At 35.2% G+C, this 22,863-nt stretch overlaps 1 protein-coding gene across 2 annotated transcripts; it reads left to right on the forward strand.

Annotated features, from left to right (window-relative positions):
• Window positions 1–14,023: 14,023 nt before the first annotated feature.
• LOC138692088 (zinc finger protein ZFP2-like) lies at window positions 14,024–22,549 on the forward strand. 2 transcript variants are annotated; one of them, XM_069815016.1, is made up of 4 exons: window positions 14,024–14,149; window positions 18,131–18,510; window positions 18,652–18,734; window positions 21,072–22,549. In XM_069815016.1, exons 2-4 carry the CDS (start codon window positions 18,508–18,510, stop codon window positions 22,396–22,398), a joined length of 1,413 nt encoding a protein of 470 aa, XP_069671117.1. In that variant the 5' UTR covers window positions 14,024–14,149; window positions 18,131–18,507; the 3' UTR covers window positions 22,399–22,549. The 2 variants fall into 2 exon arrangements, with proteins under 2 accessions (XP_069671117.1, XP_069671116.1); XM_069815015.1 differs by lacking the exon at window positions 14,024–14,149 and having other exon boundaries at window positions 18,393–18,734.
• The last annotated feature ends 314 nt before the right edge of the window (window positions 22,550–22,863 follow it).

The raw sequence follows: 22,863 nt of genomic DNA on the forward strand, positions 1-22,863 counted from the left end.
CCAGATCTTTTACACATGTAACTCTCCCCACTTCGAATTCTCAGTTCGAGTTCCTAAATTACAAAGTGCCATCGCGACACTCCTGTTGCCACTACCCCCAGAACCAGCGAAACTATCTAACCCTTTCTTGTTAATAAACATAATCTCACATCACCTCCATAAGTTTCGGAGCTCTTGTCCCATCACTCTCGTTTCCCCTCCATCTTGATGATAGAGTAAAGGATAGTCTAATCGTGGAACGAGCGGGCTCGGGTTCAAATCCTGGTTCGGACAAGTTATTATCTTGAGCTTTTCACCAGTTCTCTCTTCAACCTATTGAGAGCAAAAGCTGGATAACTTTCGGCGCTGGACCCAGGATTAATTTCGCTGGCATTATCACCATTTCATTGAGACTCTAGGTAACCACTGCGTTGGTAAACCGTCATAAAATAGATTAAACCAGCGTTTCTCAAACTATGGTCCGCGGACCACCTGTGGTCCTCGAGTTCTGCCCTTGTGGTCCTTCGAAAAAGACAAAAGAAAAAATATAATTCAAACGAATTGCGTATCACACTATAGCTGAAAATATCAGAGTTTGGAAATGACACATGGCAATCGCCTTTCACTTTTTCTCCCAGTACTAATATTTTATGAAATTTCTTACCCTACCCGTCTACCCACTTCCCACTCTACTCTCAGCAACAAAAGAGGGATTTAAAGCACTATGAACGTGGCGTTTCCCTGCATATCTGGCGCCGAGCCTCTAACCTAGCCAGGGACCATCCGAATTCATAACAGAGGACCAAAGTACCGAACCTTTTCATGTATTGTTGGCTTTCTTAATAGTATTGCCGACACCCAGTCTGCACATTGAAATGGGCACGTACAGTACGTCGTACATCAATAATAGAACGTGTCAAATTGCATCTTTACTTGTTGAAAATCGGGTATGTTTCTGCATTTTTTTTTATTTATTTTTTCCAGATGAAGATATGAGAAATTTTAGACTCCGGCTATTATAAAATCCGACAGGTTTACTTTTTACACTTGCGAGTTTCGTCTCTAAGTGCTGTTTCAATTTCGCGGGTTTCATGCACTCGTTTGGAAGCACTTCGTAACAAACAATACAGCGAGGTTTTGGTTCATTCTCATTGCCACACCAATTAAATCCAAGTTCCAAATAACTCTTGTCATATTTACGAAAGTATTTTTTTCTTTGACTAGGACTAGATATTTTTTAATGGCACTATAATCAAAGATATTAAAATATTTCTTCACACACAGGTTCTGAAATATTAGCACTACCTAAATGAAGCGTATCATCATCATGTTCTTTTGTTTTCAAAGATCCGCATCGAAGCCAGTTTTCCATTATTTATAATGGGCACTATTTAACAGAGACATGGACAACTACTAGCGTGTACCACATTAGGATTTCAAACAACTAACTGATAACAGGCAAGCGATGAATCAACAATCATTGCACGGAATTGTTATAAGTTACTTATGGTTGGCTACAAAAAATATAGAAAAATATTCTAATTAATTCTGTTTTAAAATATAAGTATACTGGTATTAAAATGTGCTACAAAAATAATAAATTTGCTTTCGAAAGGAACAAGAGTAAGGTGGTCTGCGGAACTCTTCTGACTTAAAAAAGTGGTCCCCACTTCAAAAACGTTTGAGAAACACTGGGCTAAACCCATTAAAAATGCGATAAAATGCCACGGAGGTGCAACGGAGACTGGCGCACATGTTTTTTTTTTCTGTAACATCTGGAAAAATCACTTCCTCTTCCAGTCATTCTAAAAATCTTGATAAAAGGGGAAACTGTTTTGCTGTTTTTTCCCCTCATTGGTCTCAATTTACTACACAAAAAATTAACAGTAATTTTAGTGAGGGACAAATGTTCTTAATTAGTATCTTCTGATTTATAAAAACCTACCGTACAGAATCATTTATTTGTTTACGTCATTTTCTGTAGGCTGCAATTGAACCAAGTGTTTCCGATATACAGTCGGACACTAAAGTCTACATACACCCTAAAAATAACACCTAAATTCAAAATCAATAAAGAAAATATTATGTATTCACTTTCTGTGACATAAACAGACATTTTAGGAAATGAAAAACAACATATATACTGCATTATTAATAACAATTCCATATAATAACATCTTAAGCACACAAAAGAAAAACCGTTCAGGTACAAAAGTCAACATACATTTTGATTATTTTTACTTTCAGGCACCATTTAATATTTTGTATTTCCACTTTTTGCTTCTATCACAGCTTCTAAACGTCGAGGCATAGATTCCACCAATTTTTTTGTGTCCGCTGATGTAAATTTATTCCACTCTTTCACTAAGGCAGCTTTCAAATCCTTCTTGTCTTTTCTTTTGTTTTAGTTCCCCCCCAAAGATGTTCAATTGGGTTGATGTCTGGTGACTGGGGAGGCGAATGCAACTGTTTAGCCATTCTTTTACGACAATGGCCGTATGCTTGGGGTCATTGTCTTGCTGAAACACTCAGTCTGTTCCTAGCCCCAGTTTCTCAACACATTGTTTCAAATTCTCCTTTAATATGGTGAAATACTTCCATTTATCCATTATATCCTACTAAATTCCCAACCCCAGCTCCAGACATGCAACCCCATACAAGAATATTTCCACCACCATGCTTCACTGATGGGACAAGATTTTTCTTTTTCAAACTTTCATTCATTTTTCGCCAGAGCTTTTGCTTTCCATCATACTGAAAGATGTTGAATTTACTCTTATCCGTGAAGAACACTGTATTCCAGTTTGGATGCAGAGTTGCAAATTCTAGTCGCTTCTGTTCATTTACCATGCTTATGAATAGTTTTTTCCTTGCTGTTCTACTTTGAAACTCATGCTTTTTCAGAAGTCTTCGTACTGTGATGGGATGAACAATATTTCCAATAGTATTTGCGACATCTACCGCCAACTCCGTAGCTGTAATTTTGGGATCTGAATTCACTTTTCTAGTGATGTGTCGTTGCTCCCTGTTAGATAATTTTGTTGGTCTTCCACATTTAGCTTTGTTTTCTACACTACCTCGATCATTGTAGTTTCTTATTACGGTTTGGACACTTGCATGGCTCCTTCTAACAATTTCCCCAATTTTAAGCAGTGGAAAGGTATTTTTATTGAGTTCAATTATATTTTTTCTCACTTCCACTGGTATTTCAGTTCTTTTTGGATCCATGATACGCGATCAAATTATGTATTGTAATACACAGCTACTGTATCAACAAACTGCACCAATTTCACTGTGTTCACTGCAACGTCTCTCCTACAACTGACGAAAGAATCGCAGTGTATGTTGACTTGTGTACTTCAGTAAACACAAACAGTTGCATCTATCAAGCATGTAGTGCAAGATACTGGTCTGAATACCTTGGATTTTGTTGTTATGGAAGTGAACGCAGACATAGAGTTTCACGTTAACATCTGTGCATTCAGAGTTGTACAAGATATGCTAAAAATGGGGGTGTATGTAGACTTTAGTGTCCGACTGTAGATTACCCCGCGCAATTCAATAGTAGGCAGTCAGGGTTGCCAGACGTCTTGGATTTTAATGGTGTGTCCTGGATTGAGTTATCTTTGTCCGGAATATGAAAAAGACATTTTTGCTCGTTTCTATAAAACCACTCTTAAAATTCCTCATTCATTTTGTTCAAGATCCTGTCCTTCAATGTCATCACCACCTGTCGCCTCCTATCGGACTCTATTGAAATAAAAACCGATAGTACTATAGTATGTATTAGTATACAGTAACCTGTCTCTATTCTTTACGCTCTTTTGAAGTTGATTTATTATTGATAGGATTTAATCACTGTATTATCGCGCATTTTTTTCTGTATAGATCAGGCTCTAATATTACCGGTATGCCTATGTTTTTCCAGATTTTATCAATAATTCAAACGTAGTTTCATAACCTAGCAAAAATGTAAGAAAATTAAAAACTAAGGTCCTATATAATTCGCTCAAATTCATAAAATCAGTTTTATTGCAAATTTAACTATATGCAGTTCTGGATTCCTGATGAGAGAATCTGGCAACCCTGCTGGCAGCTAATTTTTATACAAACAATACTCCTATATAGTTTCCCCGTCGATTCAGTGTAGAATCTTTGTAGTAACTCGTGAATTCTGTGAAACATAATTGCCCGAAATATCTATCGTTATGTGCAATAAATAATTTAATAACAAATACAAAACAGCCTTTTATAGTATTTTTACATTGTGATTACCTTCTGGACAGTCTTCTATTTCAAATAAAAATACACCAAAGTTTCATACTTACAGACCAACTTCACTATGACAATTACAAAACATTTTTGTTTTAGAGAGCTATGCAGCTCTCAATTTTTTTTATACAGAACCATTACTTCAGTATATGATGAATAGGGCTAGGATTTTGATGAAATTGCATCTTTTTTCTAGTAAGCCAGAAACATAGCTGCTTTAGTATTTATATGTTATGTGATAAACTGATTGTTTTAAAACATATTTGTTAGCATTTTTTACCTCTTACAACTCATAACAGCATTTTTTGTTTTATTCGGTCATTTTTGGGGTATTTTCATTTAATTTTGGCTATAAATCCCCATTACTAATGTAAAATATTATTTATTTCCTTCGATATTTTCTCTACATATTGTTTCAATAATACCCATTATATTGTATATTATTTTAATCGTCTTTTACACAAATATTGTCATTTTAACGTAGTACACCCCCACGTAATGGATCAGTCCAACCACCCCTTCAATATAGACTCCTCTATACCTGTTAATTCCGGATAAGAGTGGCCTTGTGGTGGACTACATGGAACTACGCAGGTAAAATAATTAATTAAAGTGTACTACTTAGAAATATTGTGTAAAATTAAATAAACTTGACTGTTGGTACTAGAATTTAATTTACTTGCTAGTCTGCATATTAATATTCTTACTAAGCCAGTTATGTATGATCAATTTTTAGGACTTTTTTTTTTTTAATTTTTAGTTCATAAATGCTTTGTTTTTAGGACATCTTTTCATGATTTATAGGTCATCAAAATCCTAACCCTGATGATGAACAACAAATCAAAATAATACGGCATGTGAAAACGGAAAGAATATAGAATACGAAGATACGGCTCTGAGAACCCCTGCTTTAAAGTGTAAAGTGACATTTGTACAGTTATATTTGACCACTGTACGTTTGTATTTCTCAGTTTGTCGCCCTGCTTACCAACTTATCTGTGTGCGTGCGTGTGTATAATCTAACAAAAGATGGGGACAATATATCAGTTTTTACGAAATACCGATATTTTCGTTTTGATATACCGGTATCGAAATTTTGATTCAATATATCGTATAATGTATTGGTTTGTTTGGAATTATTATTGTCAAAAACAGCAAAATCCACACTAGACAACTGCGATAATTCCCGAGAGATGGCGCTAATGAAGGTGGACAGTTACGTAATTGTGCAACCTTGAAATATCCAGTAGAATCAATACCTTGCTCTAATTGGCTAGACTGGAATTCGAATTCAAACTGTTTAATATGCAGCACCAAATTCAAAATGCAGCGTGTGCGAACGTGAGACAGACGGGAGGTTTATCTACTACTGTTTTAATATCGTTATTAATGTTCTCTAAGGCAAGAGCAACTCCCATCCTGAAATAGAACGGTCTGACCTAAGAACGGATATCAAAATTTTATTTCTATATTCTGAAATGGAAAGAAAAACAAGGATTTATTACCGATGTGACATTTGTTTACGTCTATGATTTCTATGCAGAACCTAGTGCTGACATTCTCTTTTCTTATTATATCTTTTAGTGCATAGAAATTCTATACTGATCATCATCACCATTGTTTGGAAAGTTGGAGTATAACAATAACTTGCAATGGGAACTTACTATTGAAGGATTGTTTCAAATCAACTGTGCAGTTTGTTAAAACTTGTAACATTCTAAGTACGGTTTACTGACATTAAAAAATAATTACAAATTCTGTTTACCTACATTTAAAAATGATTACGTTATTACGTAGAAAAGAGTATTACATCTGTGTCTTAAATTGAATCCTATATAAAATTAGAATACTTGAATCGTGTTCCAATATCAAATACACAATCAAGTAGAGTTCACTTAACTCTTTCCCACTATATCATTTATTTTAAGTTCACATTACCTCCAACTATAATTTTGATTTAGGGTAGGACCTGCATCATATAGTATTGAGAATGTATAATTTTTTGTTACAATTTTACATTTATGCTTTTGCCTGTTATGATGTTAATTTCAATGGTGAAAAGGAACATTAAAATTTACGTAAACTTAGGCCTAATTTTATTGCAATACAGTAATTGTACAACTGAAAATGCAATTTGCTTACGGAATAGCTGTATATATTGATGATAGTTCGATATATCGATATATTTTCTGCAATGTACCGTATATTGATTATCCAAATTAAGTTTACAATATCATTATATCGGTATTTAAATTATTTCCTCCGTCACTTATTATTACTGCGTGTTGACAGGGCTGCCAAATTAAAAGCTCGAAATCGTTTTCAAAAAGAAATGACAACAAAAAAGCTGATACCACTAATTATTTTCATAACACAAAAATTGTAAGTAAATACATTACCATACATAGAATAAAAAATTACTCAGCATCGCAAATATGAAATAAATACAGCCAGATTAGTATGAATTACTTTTATTATACTATTCAGTGGCACATATAATTTTATTAACATGTCAAATGCTTGTTCATTGCACTTTCCCTCATAGTTTAATATGCAACATACAATGGAAGAGAGAGTTCTGTCTATCTTCATTGAGGCACGAAATTAAATCTATTTTGTCATCTCTATAAAAATGTAAATTGAAAATTCGAATAAACCGAATGATACAAAATAGTCTAAAACAGCATTTCTGAAAGAAAGCTGTCAAATCTTAGAAACCACTGGTGTCAGCGTAAAAGTTGGCACTTGGCAGTCTTGCAATTCATAACTTTCTGTGACCTCTTTCTACACAATTACAGTATTATCCTAGTGTTCGTTTCGGTTAAGTGTGGACGTCTGTAGTGGATATACTCATTTGTAATTGCTAGTAACTTTATATTTCTGAAAATTATTATTTTTACATGCGAGTAACATTATATTTACATGTTTATTCGTAATATTAGCAGTCATATGTTATAATATTGACATAGTTTTTCGTTTCGTAATATGAATTAACATTGACGTTAGTATACGGACTCTCAGTCGGAGTATTGGGGGCGTGGGGAGAGTACTCTTGTGTTAGAAATCTGCAGATGTTCAGGCCGCCACTTAGAGATGTACAGGGACATCATTTTATTTTTACTTCAATTTTTATTGTACCTGAGTTTTTTAATGTACTCTACTTCACTCCCACCCCTTCTACTAATGAAGTTCAACCGTCCTCCACACAGATCCAAGACCACACATAGTCATAGTTGCCTTACGGTCATAGTAAACAGTACGTTCCAAAATTATGTTCGCGTTTTCCAGTGCCGAAAGAGCTTTCAATATTGAATCATTTTCGCACAGGTACTGTCGTCCATTTGCCTACGTCGTATTCCGGTTTCCCCCCTCCAGCTTTTATTCGCCAGCTAGAGGCTGGGCTGACTTAGCTCTTTTCTGAGAACATTAATTTCTGTTAGGAATTGGACGTCTACGTAATATTATACAACTGTTTAAAATAACTTAAATAAAAGAGCCTCGTTAAGTGATTAACTGTCACGTGATTTCCTCCCTTTCTACGACCCTGCGACATAACCACTTGGACGGACAGTAGATGTATGTCTGAGTAATTTTATCTTTTCGGATCGGGCAGAAGTGAAGATTAAATTTACAGTACGTAAGGTACTCTTTTATAGAGTAGGTACAGAATTATTTCAACATGAGTTACTAGTACGAAGGACGAAACTGGTAATTGGGATTAAGTGCAATAGTCTATAGTGCGATAATATGCACATTAGAACTGAAGCCTGTATCGAAATGAACGGCCACGATTTTTAAAAATGAGTTTAAATATTCATATTATGATTATTTTTCAATTTGACTTCATTCTCTATATTGAACGCTAATGTGCTGTAGACAGTATAATATACACTGCATAATGAATACGTCCACATGGACAGCTCAGTTTGTGAGTAAAAACACTCATTGTTAATACTGTACTGTACTTTGATTAAACAAAAACCTAATGAAAATGATCAAACTCAAAAGCGCGATATTTCCTAGTTTACGTAAATGGATGAACTACTTTTCATCCCTCCTATACCTAGTAAAGTGATTTGTTTGTATATTACGCCAGTATCATCGAACTCCAGTCGTGGAAGGGGGTAGCAAACGGCGTTGATCCAGAGGTATAGCCAAGTTAAATTTAAAATGTTAGTAAAAATAAAATGATGTCCCTGAATAAATAACATGCAACACACTGCAGAAAAAAGAAAAGTGATCCTGGTACAATGTGTACGCTTAAATACGAGATTAAATAAAATAATTATAGTTTACATCAGGAAGGTAAGTTTTATATAAAAAAAGTTTCTGTTAGCATTGTTACGTAGTTTTATTGATGCATGCATATGTTTTTGTATGAGTGAAAGAAAAGAGGGAAATCGTTTTAAGTTATGCCCTATTATAATTTGTAGTAGACCTACAGTTCAAGCCCTATAGGCCTACATCTCGGTCCGAAACATAGCGGGTATGGATGTAACACTGTAAGAAACATGCCCCACGAAAATACCTTTATTAAATGATCATATTCCGATATACTTACCACAGTCAAGCTACAGTAGCGTGCAAATTAATCCGAACGTAATTACTTATGCAAAAACACTCAAACGGGATAAAAAAAGAAAGGATCTAAGACATGCCTCAGTAATCTATGTGGCCTCCCTTGTTCCTAATAACAGCTCTGAGACGATTTGGCATGGATTCCACTAATTTCCCACAAATATTCTTCATTTCTTCATCGCGAAACCATACACCAATGAGGGCAGAAATCATCTTCTCCTTCGTAGAACAATCCATTTTTTGCATTCTTCTTTTGCAAATTGACCACAAGTTCTCAATGGGGTTGATGTCGGGTGAGTTGCCTGGCCAGGGGAGTACCTGAATATTCTTCTTGTTGAAGAATTCTGTAGTTTTTCGAGACGTATGGCATGGTGCCAGGTCTTGTTGGAACACACCTCTGCCATCCGGAAATGATTTTTGCAGCTGGGGTACGATTCTGGTTTCCAGTAAGAGAATATATTTGTCAGAATTCATCATTCCCTTGATAGGTATTAATGCCCCAGGCCCTTCATGTGTAAAACAACCCCAAAACATTACTTTAGGGGGGTATTTGGGTGCTTGTTTGAAATGAGCTGCTGTTACTTTTTCGGATCCTTTCCGTACGTAAAAAACACGGTGGCTGTGGAACTCGAAATGAGACTCATCAGAAAAAAGTACAGTACATTCTTCCAGTCATTCACTGTCCAGTGTTGATGTAATTTTGCCCACATTAAGCGATTTTTGCACATAACAGGGGTTATCAGTTGCTTCTTAATAGGCTTACGAGCCCTTCGTCCAGCTTCCAAAAGCCTACGTCGCACTGTTGTGACGTGAATATTCGCCCCAGTGGTAGCCATTAACTCGCGGGTTAAGTCGACAGCAGTTAGTCTAGGATTTAATTTACTTTTCCTGACAATTAAACGATCATCTGCAGGTGAAGTCTTCCTTTTCCGGCCACAGTTTCCTTTTTTCTGTGGTGTGATGGATCCAGTCTCCCTGTATCGGTTTATGATCGAATTAACAGTAGCCAAACCGATGTGACATTCTGCAGCAATTTGCCTCTTTGTCATAGAAGAATGCTCTGCTAATGTTATAATTTTAGACCGTTTTCGTGGAGTTGCATCCATTTGTGAAGACGAAGAATGTACACAGGATTGCAGTATTAAGTCTTCAATACAACTGAGTATAAGTACAAAACGACAGGCAAAATGTCACATATTATAAAAAAAATAATAATGACAGACCTTCAACAATGGAATTACGCGTACTACTGATGTCAATTAAAGCGATATGAGCAGCTGTGAGGCCAACAATGACAGAAAATGTAAAAATATGTCGTGTTCGGATTAATTTGCACGCTACTGTTTAACCCTGCGTTACTCATGTTATAAATATTCTCACCATTGCTCAGGTGGGGTTTCACAAACCCCATTTTAAATACCTAATATGTTTTTCTGCAAGTTTCAGAAATCAGATAGACGCAGTTAAATATACTATTCTTAGTTCACTTAAACAATTTCTTAAGTGAACTCTTCTGGAAGTGATTGAAAGGTATACAGATGCACAGAGTACACACTAGCTCCATCGCTTAGATTTTCGTTGAAATATACGCACCGGGGTTTACCACACCCCACCTGAGTAATCCAGGGATAACAGGGGGAGGAGGTAAATGATGTCTCCCATAACCCCGTTATATGGAGATTCTATGGTTTTGTTTCCCCCCCCCCAAGGAAACGGTTCTCTCTCTCCGCCTATGCGGTGGTTGAATAGGACGTCTCTAAATCTAAATCTACAGCCTTATCATCACAGTCTAATAGATACAGTCACGCAACTCATACGTATAAAATATGCCAACATTTGACAGCTGGCGCGACAGTAGCCCTCTAGCGGCAGGCAAGTTAAAAGTGTGCACACGACATATGATAACACATCAGAAAACGGGTTTTGCGTAATTTGTTTTATATTTTTATCTATAAAATAAGTGTACATGGTTCTTATTAATTCTACTATAGAATCCTGGAAGAATTTCACACGCAGTTAATCTACAAGTTTCAGAAGCTGGGAATAAACGTAATTCTTTCTGCTCCTTACAACTAAATCATGGCCCTGATCACGTATCATGGTTTGAAATAATATAATTGTTCGTTGCGTGGTCGGTTAATTCAATTCATTCCTAAATATATTTATGAATCATTGGAACTTTGTATTTCCTGTGAGAAGAGTAAAAATTACTAGCTTCAAAATTGTAGGGAATATCTCGTAGGGTACATCGCGTGGTGAACTCCTCTCCCTATTTCCTGAGAAATTAACTATTTTGCATACCGCAAATTTGGGTAAACTCGGCCGCTGTGATAAACTTGAAAATAAAGAAAATGAGAGGATTTAAACATTAATATGAAGTTCATTATTTTTCCATTTCTTAAGAACCGGTATTTCCTTTATTATTTTCAGTCACAAATAGTGCTGATGTTATGGTTTAAATTTTTATGGGAAGTTTACCGCATTTTACATTAGGCTACATTTCCAGTTTTCACACATACTGCATGATTTTAACATATCCTACCCTATATATTACGTAATTTACATGCACTTACTGTTAATATGACATAGGTGAGAACAAATAAATGAACACACAATTTTGTTGAAAAAATTGTAACTTCAATTAACTCAGAAAATGTAGGCCTAATTTTATTTTCAGAGCAGAAGTGGTGTAAGTCAAAAATGGGTAATGAGGGGTTAAAGTAAACATTCTGTAAACTACAGCGTAAATCGGCAGTTAATATAGAATATATTTAAACTATTAATAGTCAGTGAATAGCACGAAGGATATATTAATTGCTACTTTGCGCTGTATTTTACAGAATTTTTACTTTAAACTCATTACCTGATTCTGACTTACACCACTTCTGCACTGAATGGCTCAAATAATCACTGGGAATGTAAAATCAGCACCAATAACAGTCATGCAAATTATTACAGAAAAGATTGCTTTTTATATTAAATTTAAAAAGGCTCTTTTATTTCTTGAGAACTTAATACGTCCGCTACATGAATCTACACCAACACATCAGAAATTTTTCGACACAGTCTGGATTTATTCAAGAAGTGACTATTTTGCAAAAGGATTATACTCCATGAATTCTTGCAAAATTAACACCATAATACCTACTTGAATGCTATATAACATTCAACTTTTGACAAATATAAAGAAAAAAACACGAATACAAAAATTATGGAATTACTTGCATTAAAAACTGTAGATACATTATCCAAAATCGGAATGGTTACACATTTACACACATGATCTCTGCAAAAAAAAAATAATTTACTGTAACAGGTATTTACTTTGTTTTTATTTAAACTGTCCTTCCTGACATACAAATAGGTAACTGGTAAGCAATAAAATAATGTTTTATAGAACACAATACGTAGGCTACCTACAACGTGGATTATTGGTTATGACTGAGTTATGGTTTTCTCTTGGTCTTTAGGGAATATGAAGAACGACAAATTCGGAGATTTAAACTTGTTGTTACTGCGATTTTCGTCATTGCACACATTGCCTTTATTCCGACACATGATTAAAACGTTATTATAACATCTCGCATCCCATTACAGCACGTGCTGGCTGAACGAGACTATGACCAGTGCCTTGATTGCCGCTTGGGCGCTAGTGTCGCGAATGTTGGCAAAAAAAGTGTTGAAGTTGCGCGACTGTATATATTAGACCGTGTTATCATCATGTTAATCTAATCTCGCATTGATTAAAACATTGCCTCCATCGCATTGCAACTGTAGTATATGTGATATGTACACTGACCTACGATTTTATGTTCGTGTAAGCGAACTTTCCAACCACGAGATAAGTCAAAACCTTTTTATCCTCTCAGGTCAGAACCAATGTTACAAAAAAAAAAAAAATGACAAACTTTGAAGCAGTTCCGCTAGTTCTCAATAGGTGACACTATTATTGTGACAGTTTAAAAAGTGTCAGAGAAAATGGTTATGTAAATTAAACATTAAATATTATCACAATTGACAATATCAGCGGTTTTCAGCTAAACCTAGTGTTGTTTTACAATCAGTTGAATAGGATGAAAAATTGAATTCTATAATGCGGGAATATTTATTTACAGTATTGGCAACAGTGACTATTATCTTCGCCATCTATTCATAGAAGCAATAACTAAAGAATCTACATTTACACCAACAAATTATCGACCACTATCGATTATTAGGATCCGACATCTTTGAACGTCAGTGTACACAGGAAATGTAAAGTGCAAAGTTTAAAGACGTTTGCAAATTTGGTTAATATTGACTTAAATCATATACTCTAGAACATATATATATATATATATATATATATATATACTTATTTTTTTTAAAGATGGGTCATGACAGTTAAGCGGCCGAACTTGGAACTACAGTGCTATGTTGCCAATATGGACAATCACGTTGCCAGCTGATGGAAGGTATGAATTGTCGTTAAGATGGCTGACGTTAAAACATTAATTGACAATTGATGCAAAGGTAGGAAAACAATACAAAAATCGACAGAGAATTAAAGACGACGTACCAATGCTAACACAGTGTGCACAATAAATGTCGCCAAGAGAGCTATTAATCACTCGCCATGTGGGAACGGTAAGTGTAGCACCTCAACCGTTGTTACCATAGCAACAGGCCTACCACGCTATGTGACATTCAGTTGTTTTTTCCGTTCGCAACGCTCCTGTTATGTTCCAACTTTCAAAAAACAAGTATAGGATATTGATCAATACCTATTCAATTTATATAATTATTCCACCGAAGAATTTCGTACAAGTAAAGGTAATATATTTATGAATTATAAATGAGTGACAGAGAGAGCAGTGTGACCTATTTTAATCGAGGGTAGCAGCATGTCGAATAAGTTTACAGGTAACAATAATATGAGGGGAATATGTACAAGATTCGGATAATCATCAGTTGAGAATTATAATGAAACTTGTACCGCTAGTCTTTCACGGCAAACGTAATTTAACAGAATGTAATGCTACACCCATAACGTGCAATCGCTATGTGCAAATATCGGTGGCGTATTATGATGCATTGTGTTTGTTTAATAACTTATCTTATCTGGAACGAGATAAAGCTGGCATCTGTTTGTCACGGTCTTCTACGTGTCATATACATATCACGGCCATTTGATCACGCAAAGTGCATATCATGATACTATTGAGTCAGCATTACATTAATGCATTAGGCAGCAGGCATTTTCTGCCGAGTTGGAACATGTTATATTCTATTGTAATATTACACATCACCAATATTTGAAACAACGCTGAAATACAGATATGTAAGTACTTATTTCATTCTTACATAAAACATTATTACAGTATTCTCTATCATAATAACTAAGGTGAACATATTTCTCAGAGTCGAAGCTGGGACCAAATTAGTAACTACCGCAAGTTCGTAGTAATTGTGTAGATCAGGTACAAATATTCGTTACCCCAGAAATACCGCGTAAGTACTTATGTACAGAGACTGTGTAGGCTAAATTAAAATGAATTTAAAACATGTATTAATGGTACAGTACAAGGGTAGATAGGCTAAATAAGTACATAAAAAGAAATTAGATAGGCTAAATAAGTACATAAAAAGAAATTAGATAGGCTAAATAAGTACATAAAAAGAAATAAATAATTGGTCAAGTTTTATTATTCTACTGCCACTTCCAACGGACTCCTAACGAATATTCATACGTTTATCACTGGGATTGTGGCGCTGGAAATCAATTTAGAACACTTTTATCTCAGTCACGACACATTTCAATTTTTATTGTACGATATAAATGCAATTATCACTACATTGACACAATAATTCTTCCAGCTAACCCAGAAACAACTTCGGAAACGTAATTAACAGAGTCGCAGTTTCACTTCACTTCCACTAGATGACTCAGAATTCCAACATGCGATATGATTCAGGTGTAGCAGAGATGCCAATATGGGCAAACGAAATGAAACTGTGAGGAATGTTACAAGAGGTGTGCTAAACGTTAGGTTAGGTTAGACTAGGTTTAGTTAGGTGTGTAAAATAATATGAATGGTTAACACAGTTGGCGACACAGCAATCATTCTCCCACTCCACCTCAAATAACGTCACAACGACGGAATATGGCCACCTTCTTCCTTCAAGTACGACGATTTTCCTATATAAGTAAGGAACCTATTTAGGGCGGGTTGGGTGGCACCACAGCTCTCCGAGTGATCACATCGAGTTTCTACTACTCCACACTACAAAACTAAGGTATTTTCAGTGTTTGCTTTTAATTTCCTATGCTGGCAGTACATTAATAAAACAATTGAATAATGAAATAACATAATGCCCAATTATTATGAACTTACGCCGTGTTCTGAAATAGTTCCCAAATATTAGGCCTATTCTACATAGCTGCAACTAAACAGTTCAGTTTTGCATTGCGCGTAGGCATGCAATCTGGGAAAAATAAAGAATCAATTTTAAAACGCGCGCTCAATTAAATAATGCATTAAGATTTTGTGTCTACATAGTATGCCGTTTTCAACGTCATCTTCACTACGTATATATTTACGAATTAATATTAAATAGCCTATCAGGAATTTCCTACAAGACGGGCAAAATCCAACGTGGTTGACGAAAACTACCCAAAACGTTCTGCCAACTATGAAGTTCAAATGCCACCAGACATCACAAAATATCAATCTTTCATGCATTGCTTGAATGCGTAAAGTTGAAAGAAATGTTGAACCGTGTAGATGCACCTTAACTTTTTCCATACTTCGAACTGTACTTACAGGGTTATCAACTTATGAGCCATGAAAACGCTAATAATCCTGTAATTGTAAAAGTGATTCAAGAATATTATACTGTATAATTAAATGCAAGAGTGGCATATCTAACATGCTAGGAATTTTACTACTGACTCATTTCTGTAAATGGGTTTACTTTATGAAATGTGAAAAAAAAAAAATTATTACCGGTACGTCATTACTCATGCCACGTGTTTTTTTTTTTTTACCCACAACTTAACCTAACGCTAACGTCCTAACTTTGCATATACTCTTTAATAACTATTCACTGATGTTGAAAGTTAAACAATAATTACATTTATCATTTCAAATTGATCTGGTCATTTCATTTGACTTCGGTAAACCGGAACATCCAAGCATCTTGGCCAAACCTAGTGGGGACAAAGGGACATGACTCTGAAAGTTGGAACTGTCCCGTCCAAATCCGAACGTCTGGGGCCCGATTTCACAATCCTTACAAATTACAAATTAACAATTTACAAATAACAAGTAAAAGATTACAAATGCTTGTAAATTGTGATTCACAATGCTACCTTATTAATTTGTAAAGTTTGACGAACTTTACAAAATCAGCTAAAGAAATTTACAAATACGCATTATTGGTTACACAATATTACCAACGACAGTTTGCAAAAATCGCTAAGGAGCAGTGCTAAAGTCGCTGTATTTTTATTACTACCGATACATATGTTTATATTTTGTACTCAAATAGATTATTCTAAGCTTGCTGATTCATATTTCACCACGAGAAAATATAAAGTGTTGTTAAAGAAAATTAAAAGTATTTAGATTTTTATATATTGGCGACAATGGAGTTTCATGTGTTGTGATTGGTCGAGTATACCAATGCGTCTATTACTTAAAAGACTAAAGTTAGCACCAAATTCAATTAAATAAGTAAATAACAAATTTGGTCCACGTACAAATATGCAATAGATAAAATAATTACGATGTCTAACCACAAAATCAGGTTCATTTTTTGTGTTGATCCATCAGTATTTATTAATGTTGCATCCATAACCTCACAAACATTAGTGATCCCAGCAGCAGCAGCATACAAATTCTGTGCTATAGTAAATAACATTTTGGTGATCAAAAACCTGCCCCGAATTTAACTCTTTTAACAACATCAACTATCCTGTGGGCACTTTTGCACACTGATATCTTAGAAATTCCGTGCTTATCTGCTAACGCACGGAACTGACAGCTAGTATGCAACCAATGCAAAACAATACAGTTCTCGCTTTGAGGTTAGGGCATCACTTTCTGTTTTGGATGTTGGATATATGATGTCCCATATCTTGTAGGAGAGATTCCAGAGAAACGGGACTCGAAACGACTTCAGAATATCGCGCAAGTAGTGTCGCTATTGCATTATTGAATTATTTATTTTTGGTGCAGGGAACTTCTTTTTTAAGTGCGGGTAGACTATTTATTAAATACAGTCTTCGTATATAAATACTTACGCGGTATTTTGAAGAATAGCGCGGAACTCATTCGAAACCTTTCATTAAATTCATACAATGATACGAACGTGTTATTAATTCTTGGCCGGAGAATTTTACGTATACGTCTTCGTTTGATTAGGCCTAAATTCAATATCTTCGTCTGAGTCATTAGAACTCTTAATAATATCAAAACTGCTTTAGTTTAATTCTTAATATTATCCAATTACTCAAAAATTAATTTAATAAGTATTTCTTTATTGTATTTATTCATAATTTGTTGCAATATCGAACTTTACACATCTCAGAGGTATTGTAGAAAATGTGCTAATTTTACAAGTAAAGTTTACACGTTTGTAAAATTACCCTTCATTTTGAAACAGATTACTTGTAAAGTAAGCAAAATTTAATTAGTAAAGATTTGATTTCCTTTGTAAAGTTCAACATTACAAACAAAGATTGTGAAACAGAAGTTCACAATTTACAAGCAAAGTTTACAATTTGCAAAGATTGTAAACATTGTAAAACAGGCCTTTAACTTGGGTAATTCAACAAAAGAACAAGACCAAAGGAAGCACCATTTTTCTTTTACAATTTCGTACTATAAATAATATCGGGTATTACTAGACATGTTGTGTTACTTTCTGGCACCCAACACTTCGTCCAGAATAACCTAAAAAGTGCAAATTAGGCTATCTACGATTATTTACAGGGTGTGTAGCACTTTTAAATTTTAATAAAATTCCAACTCTATTGAGTATATCCTTCTCTAAGGAGAAGAAGAGGAACACAAAAAAAAAACAAGCGGAATACAAGAGGAAGGCGAGAGAAGAAGTGGAAAACATGATAAGAAGGGGAAAACAAGGATAATAATGGGAAAACAAGGAGAATAAGGTGAATGCAAGGAGAATATGGGTGGGAGTTGTATTTTTATATGAGAATCAATTCCCAAGTTGTCCTCTCCTCCATACCTAGTTAGGAGAAAGATGTAGTATCTTGTCAGAGCAGTAAAAAGTAATTTTGTGACACTTGTTTCAGTTACAATGGATGTGATTAAGACGGAACCCAAGTTCGACCCATTGGCTGTGGAATCCTGTGACAGTGACAGTGCGCTAATGGTTTCTAGTAATTTCTTGTCTATAGAATATGACAGGCGCTCGGACATTCTAATATTAGAGAATTCACAGTTCTCACGATTAAAATACCCAATTTCTGCAATGAATTTCTTCCTTTTCGCTTTATGAACTGGGGAAGCAATGATTCCCCTTTCCCTTACCTTCCATATATCGCACGCTACTGGTTCTAATAGTTCTCAATAGGTGACACTATTGTCACACACTCATCTGAAAACGATATTTATCTCTAAAGCAAATTGAAGAATGTAATCCTTCAAATAACTTATTCGAAGAACAGGAATGGTAAGCACAATGGTCTCAGATTGTGATGCTAAGCTTTCAGACTCTGCCTCTGGAAAAATAAATTATGTACATTGTATTAAAGTAGTTCTGAATTCTTCGTATACGTGGATAAATATTCTCTGTTATATTCATTACTTCCAGCGAGAGACATTTGGAATGGTTGCTGAAGAAGAAGTCAATAAACTGGAAGTAACGAAACAAGAGCACAAAGGTTTAACAGAGAGGTGAGTGCTTCTGCATGTCTCCTTTTTGTGCCAGGTTTAGGACATTTAATTGTTCTGCTTAGTTCTAACATACAGGAGAAGAAGTGTAAACAGAGGCATTCTGAAGTATTGGAAGTTATGAATTACATTCAATGTATAATCTTGACAGTTGAATTCAGCAGTTAAGAAATATTGAGTAACTAGCTGTACCTGTGCGCTTCGCTGCACTTGTTAGAAATAAATGTAAAGTAATTACATAATTAAAATAGAACATTGGGTCCAGGGAACATTCGTGTTTGATAGAAGAATAAATCGTTTAATATGCTACTTAATTTAAATTGTATTTAAATAATTAAAATGCTATCATTTTGGTCCAGAGACCACTCATTTGGTGCAAAGATAATTCGTTTAACATCTTTCTAAATTAGTCTTGAATACATCCTTTAATAAATCACTCCAAACTAATAGAGTTGATTGTGTACGAAGATAATTTTTATGTTAACCTTACTGTGCATCTTTTTTTTTTATTAAGTTTATTTTATTCACGCCTTAACATCTGTGGTCATGTCACATGTTTGGAATGTGTTGGTATATCAGCAGGCCGTTTTTACTCTTTGTTGAGTTCCTGTTTCTGTTGTGTGTTGTAGATGGCTTGTGTTCATGTAACTGATTATAGACTTTGATTAATGTTTTTGGTATTGGTAATTGAGGCGGTGATGAATCATGGCATGTGTCTTTCCAATCCGGCATTTGCCTTTATGACTAAGGGAAATCATGAAAAACCCCAGTCAGATTGGTCGGCCACGGAGTTTGAACCCGGGACCCCCGAATTCGTGTCTCAAATGCTACCGCCTGAGCCAACTCGCTTGGTTGTAGGTCATTGTTTATGCAAATAAAAAAATGAGGTACCCTACATAAATATTATTTTAAGAAACACAGGAAACGAATATGGGTAAATTATGAGCACAGAAATAACTCTGCTCCAGTGATCTCTATGGTAAAATGAGTGTATAAAATTAGAGTATTTTATGTGGACCAAATAAAGTTGCAATAATCAAGTTGTACAATATTTCGACAGAATATCAAGTTTTCTGTGCATACAGATCTCTTTTCATCTTACTTCAGTCCTCATTTGTAGCATTACATTCATCTAGAGAAACTACAAATTTCATATAGTGAAGGTTAATTAGCTTCTAAGATTACTTCATACAAACACACAAAATATTCTCTGTATATTAATATTGATAAACGTCAAGGCCGCCTTAAATAGACGGAGTCATTTGTTTTGATCTCATTGTAGCCATCGTCGTCATTCCTGCAATAACTCCTATGTCACATATCGCTTTCATAGTTTTGCTCTATTAAATAACTTAAAAAGTGATGCAGCAAATGATACAATCTACTATATAAATAACTTAATTATATTTCTTTCTTTCGAAAATGTAAGAATTCACGATCGCCTATGCACTACTGCCATAGAATGAGTAAATTTTGTTTTTCTTCCTACTAAAAAATGTAATATTTTGCACATAGAAGTTACGGAACAACATCACTATAATCTCAGGCGGCGGTGGAAATGTATTGTATTGTTATTTTAAAACTCTTGTATATCCTTAAATATCAGTCCTATCAAACATTGCCTGGAATAAAACTTATCGGAAATCATTTTTAAAGAAAGTTTTGTTATGTAACATTTCTCACAAAAATCAATAATAAGTGAGATATTTCGGTTTATTTAATTCAGGCTCCCTTATAACCCCCCTTTTAAATAAAGTATTTTGAATGCCATATAGCCTGAAATCTAAGTTACAACGAACTTAATTTATGTTCCAATTTTCATCGAAATCCGTTCAGTCTTTCTCGCGTGAATAGCTAACAAACATCCAGACAGACATACAAACAAAAATGTCAAAAAAGCGATTTTCGGTTTCAGGATGATTAATTATACATGTTAACACCAATTATTTTTGGAAAATCGAAAATCACCAGAAAAATTTTGGCTACAGATTTATTATTAGTATAGATTATGATATAACTTTGTTTTTGACAAAGCCAAAACCTTTATTACTTGCTTTATTATATTGTAATAGTAGTGTCATTATGTCGTAAATAGAGCCCGGAGTTTATGGTATTACATATTTTAATACTATGGGGCTGCACAATTTCTAACTTCAGAGTAATTGAATTTTAATCCATGGTAGAGTATTAAAATTATTTACAGATATTCTCTATAATTTTCTCATTTAATTTTTCATAACCTAGAAAATTACTAATTATATTTTACTATTTCATGGTTACATTGATTATTTCCGCTGTATTGATTGCTATTGCCTTCACTAATAATCTTTTTTTTTGCAGCGTGAGGACTAAAGAGCATGAAGTGCTACAGGTGAAACACAGAATTCCTGAAAGTAGTCTCATTTCAGACAATGCTTCATGTGTACGAGTGTTTAATCCCCAGTTACACGAACAATTCCTTAAAATAAGGAACGACTTGCAGACTGACTCTCTCAAACACACAGCAGTTTATGCAAACACGTGTAATGCTAGTTCCAACTCGGCACCGACTCTTGATAATCTCAGCCCACAATTATTTATACGAACAGACGTCATTGCATTCATGTGCAATATTTGTGGAATGTGTTTCTCGGATAAGCAACATTTGAACAACCACACACGTAAACACGTTGCCAAAAAGTCATTCCCATGCAATGTCTGTGGTAAGACTTTGTCCAGAGCCGAGACTCTGAAAAATCATATGGAGCTTCACACGATCAAGAAGTCATTCAAATGTGAATTCTGTGAAAAATCTTTCTCGCGTGGGGACACCCTCAGAGATCATGTACTATTACACACAGGCGAGCAACAGTTCAAATGTGAACAGTGTTTCAAATGTTATTCCACGTCATACTCCCTGAAGGATCATATGCGCAGGCACAAAGGTGAAAAGCCATTCAAGTGTGATGTCTGTGACGCAATTTTCGCAGATGCAGGAACGCTTAAATACCATATACGTACGCATACTGGAGAAAAACCGTTCAAGTGCGATAGTTGCGGCAAAGGCTTCGCAGCTGCAAAGACGCTCAGAAGACACACGAATTCATACATGGGGAAATGTTCTTCTGAATTTCGAGTTCCTAGACCCTATGTGCGCAAGACCACAGAGAAGACATTTAAATGTGATATCTGTGGCAAATATTTCGCAGGCCCGGCTAGCCTTAGTGTTCACGTACGTAAACACACCTGCGAGAAGCCATTTCAATGCGAGGTGTGTGGAAAATGCCTTTCTGAACGCGCTAAACTCAGACATCATATCCGCGCCCACACTGGCGAAAAACCGTTCAGTTGCTTAACCTGTGGAAAACGTTTCACCAAATCAGAATCTCTAGCACTCCATATGCGTAGACACTTGGGTGTTAAGCCTTTTAAATGCAACGATTGTGGTAAATGTTTCTCGAATTCGAGCTCTCTCGGACTACATAAACGGAAGCACACCGGCGAGAAGCCATTCAAATGCGATATTTGTGGAAAGTGTTTTTCGGTGTCTCATTCTCTCACACTACACTTACGCTCGCACTCTGGAGATAAGCGATATAAATGCGACGGATGTGGGAAATATTTCGCACGGGCAGGAAGTCGTAATACCCATGCGCGCCAGTACTGTCGGGGAAATCAGGATAATTGATAATGTTCTCTAATATAGAGGCTACGCCCGTAACACACTTGAAGAGTTTTCGCTAGCGGGAAATGTGTTGCGAGAAAGAGGCGAAGAGCCTTCCTCCACACACTTGGCGAGTTCTCGCTATCACAGATCACACCTCGCTATGATCATCTATGCACTGCCTTCATGCAGAAAGCATTTTTCTGTATATAGTAATCACTCGTTGGGAGAAGTATTACAGGTTATGTATTTACATATATTATCGTACTTAAATATATAACCTGTAAGTAATATATTTTACAAATTACGTACGAACGCTACTATGTTGAATCTGAATATTCAGATGATGAGGAAATGAAGTTATATGAACATATTTTGTTAATGAAAAGAAAAAGTAGGCCTACAATTAAAGCCAGAAATATCTGGATGTCAGATTATACCTCACGAAGATAACGGCGAGTTTCGATCACTGATTTCCATTTGGATGAT

This window comes from Periplaneta americana, chromosome 16 (assembly GCF_040183065.1).
Source record: "Periplaneta americana isolate PAMFEO1 chromosome 16, P.americana_PAMFEO1_priV1, whole genome shotgun sequence".
Taxonomy (NCBI): domain Eukaryota; kingdom Metazoa; phylum Arthropoda; class Insecta; order Blattodea; family Blattidae; genus Periplaneta; species Periplaneta americana.

What these genes read in the sequence shown, in the direction of transcription:
- LOC138692088 (XM_069815015.1), top strand. Translation starts at nt 18,508, where the DNA reads ATGGTAAGCACAATGGTCTCAGATTGTGATGCTAAGCTTTCAGACTCT. An exon ending in CACAAAGGTTTAACAGAGAG is followed by an intron (nt 18,735 to 21,071) that starts GTGAGTGCTTCT and finishes TTTTTTTTGCAG; the next exon opens with CGTGAGGACTAAAGAGCATG.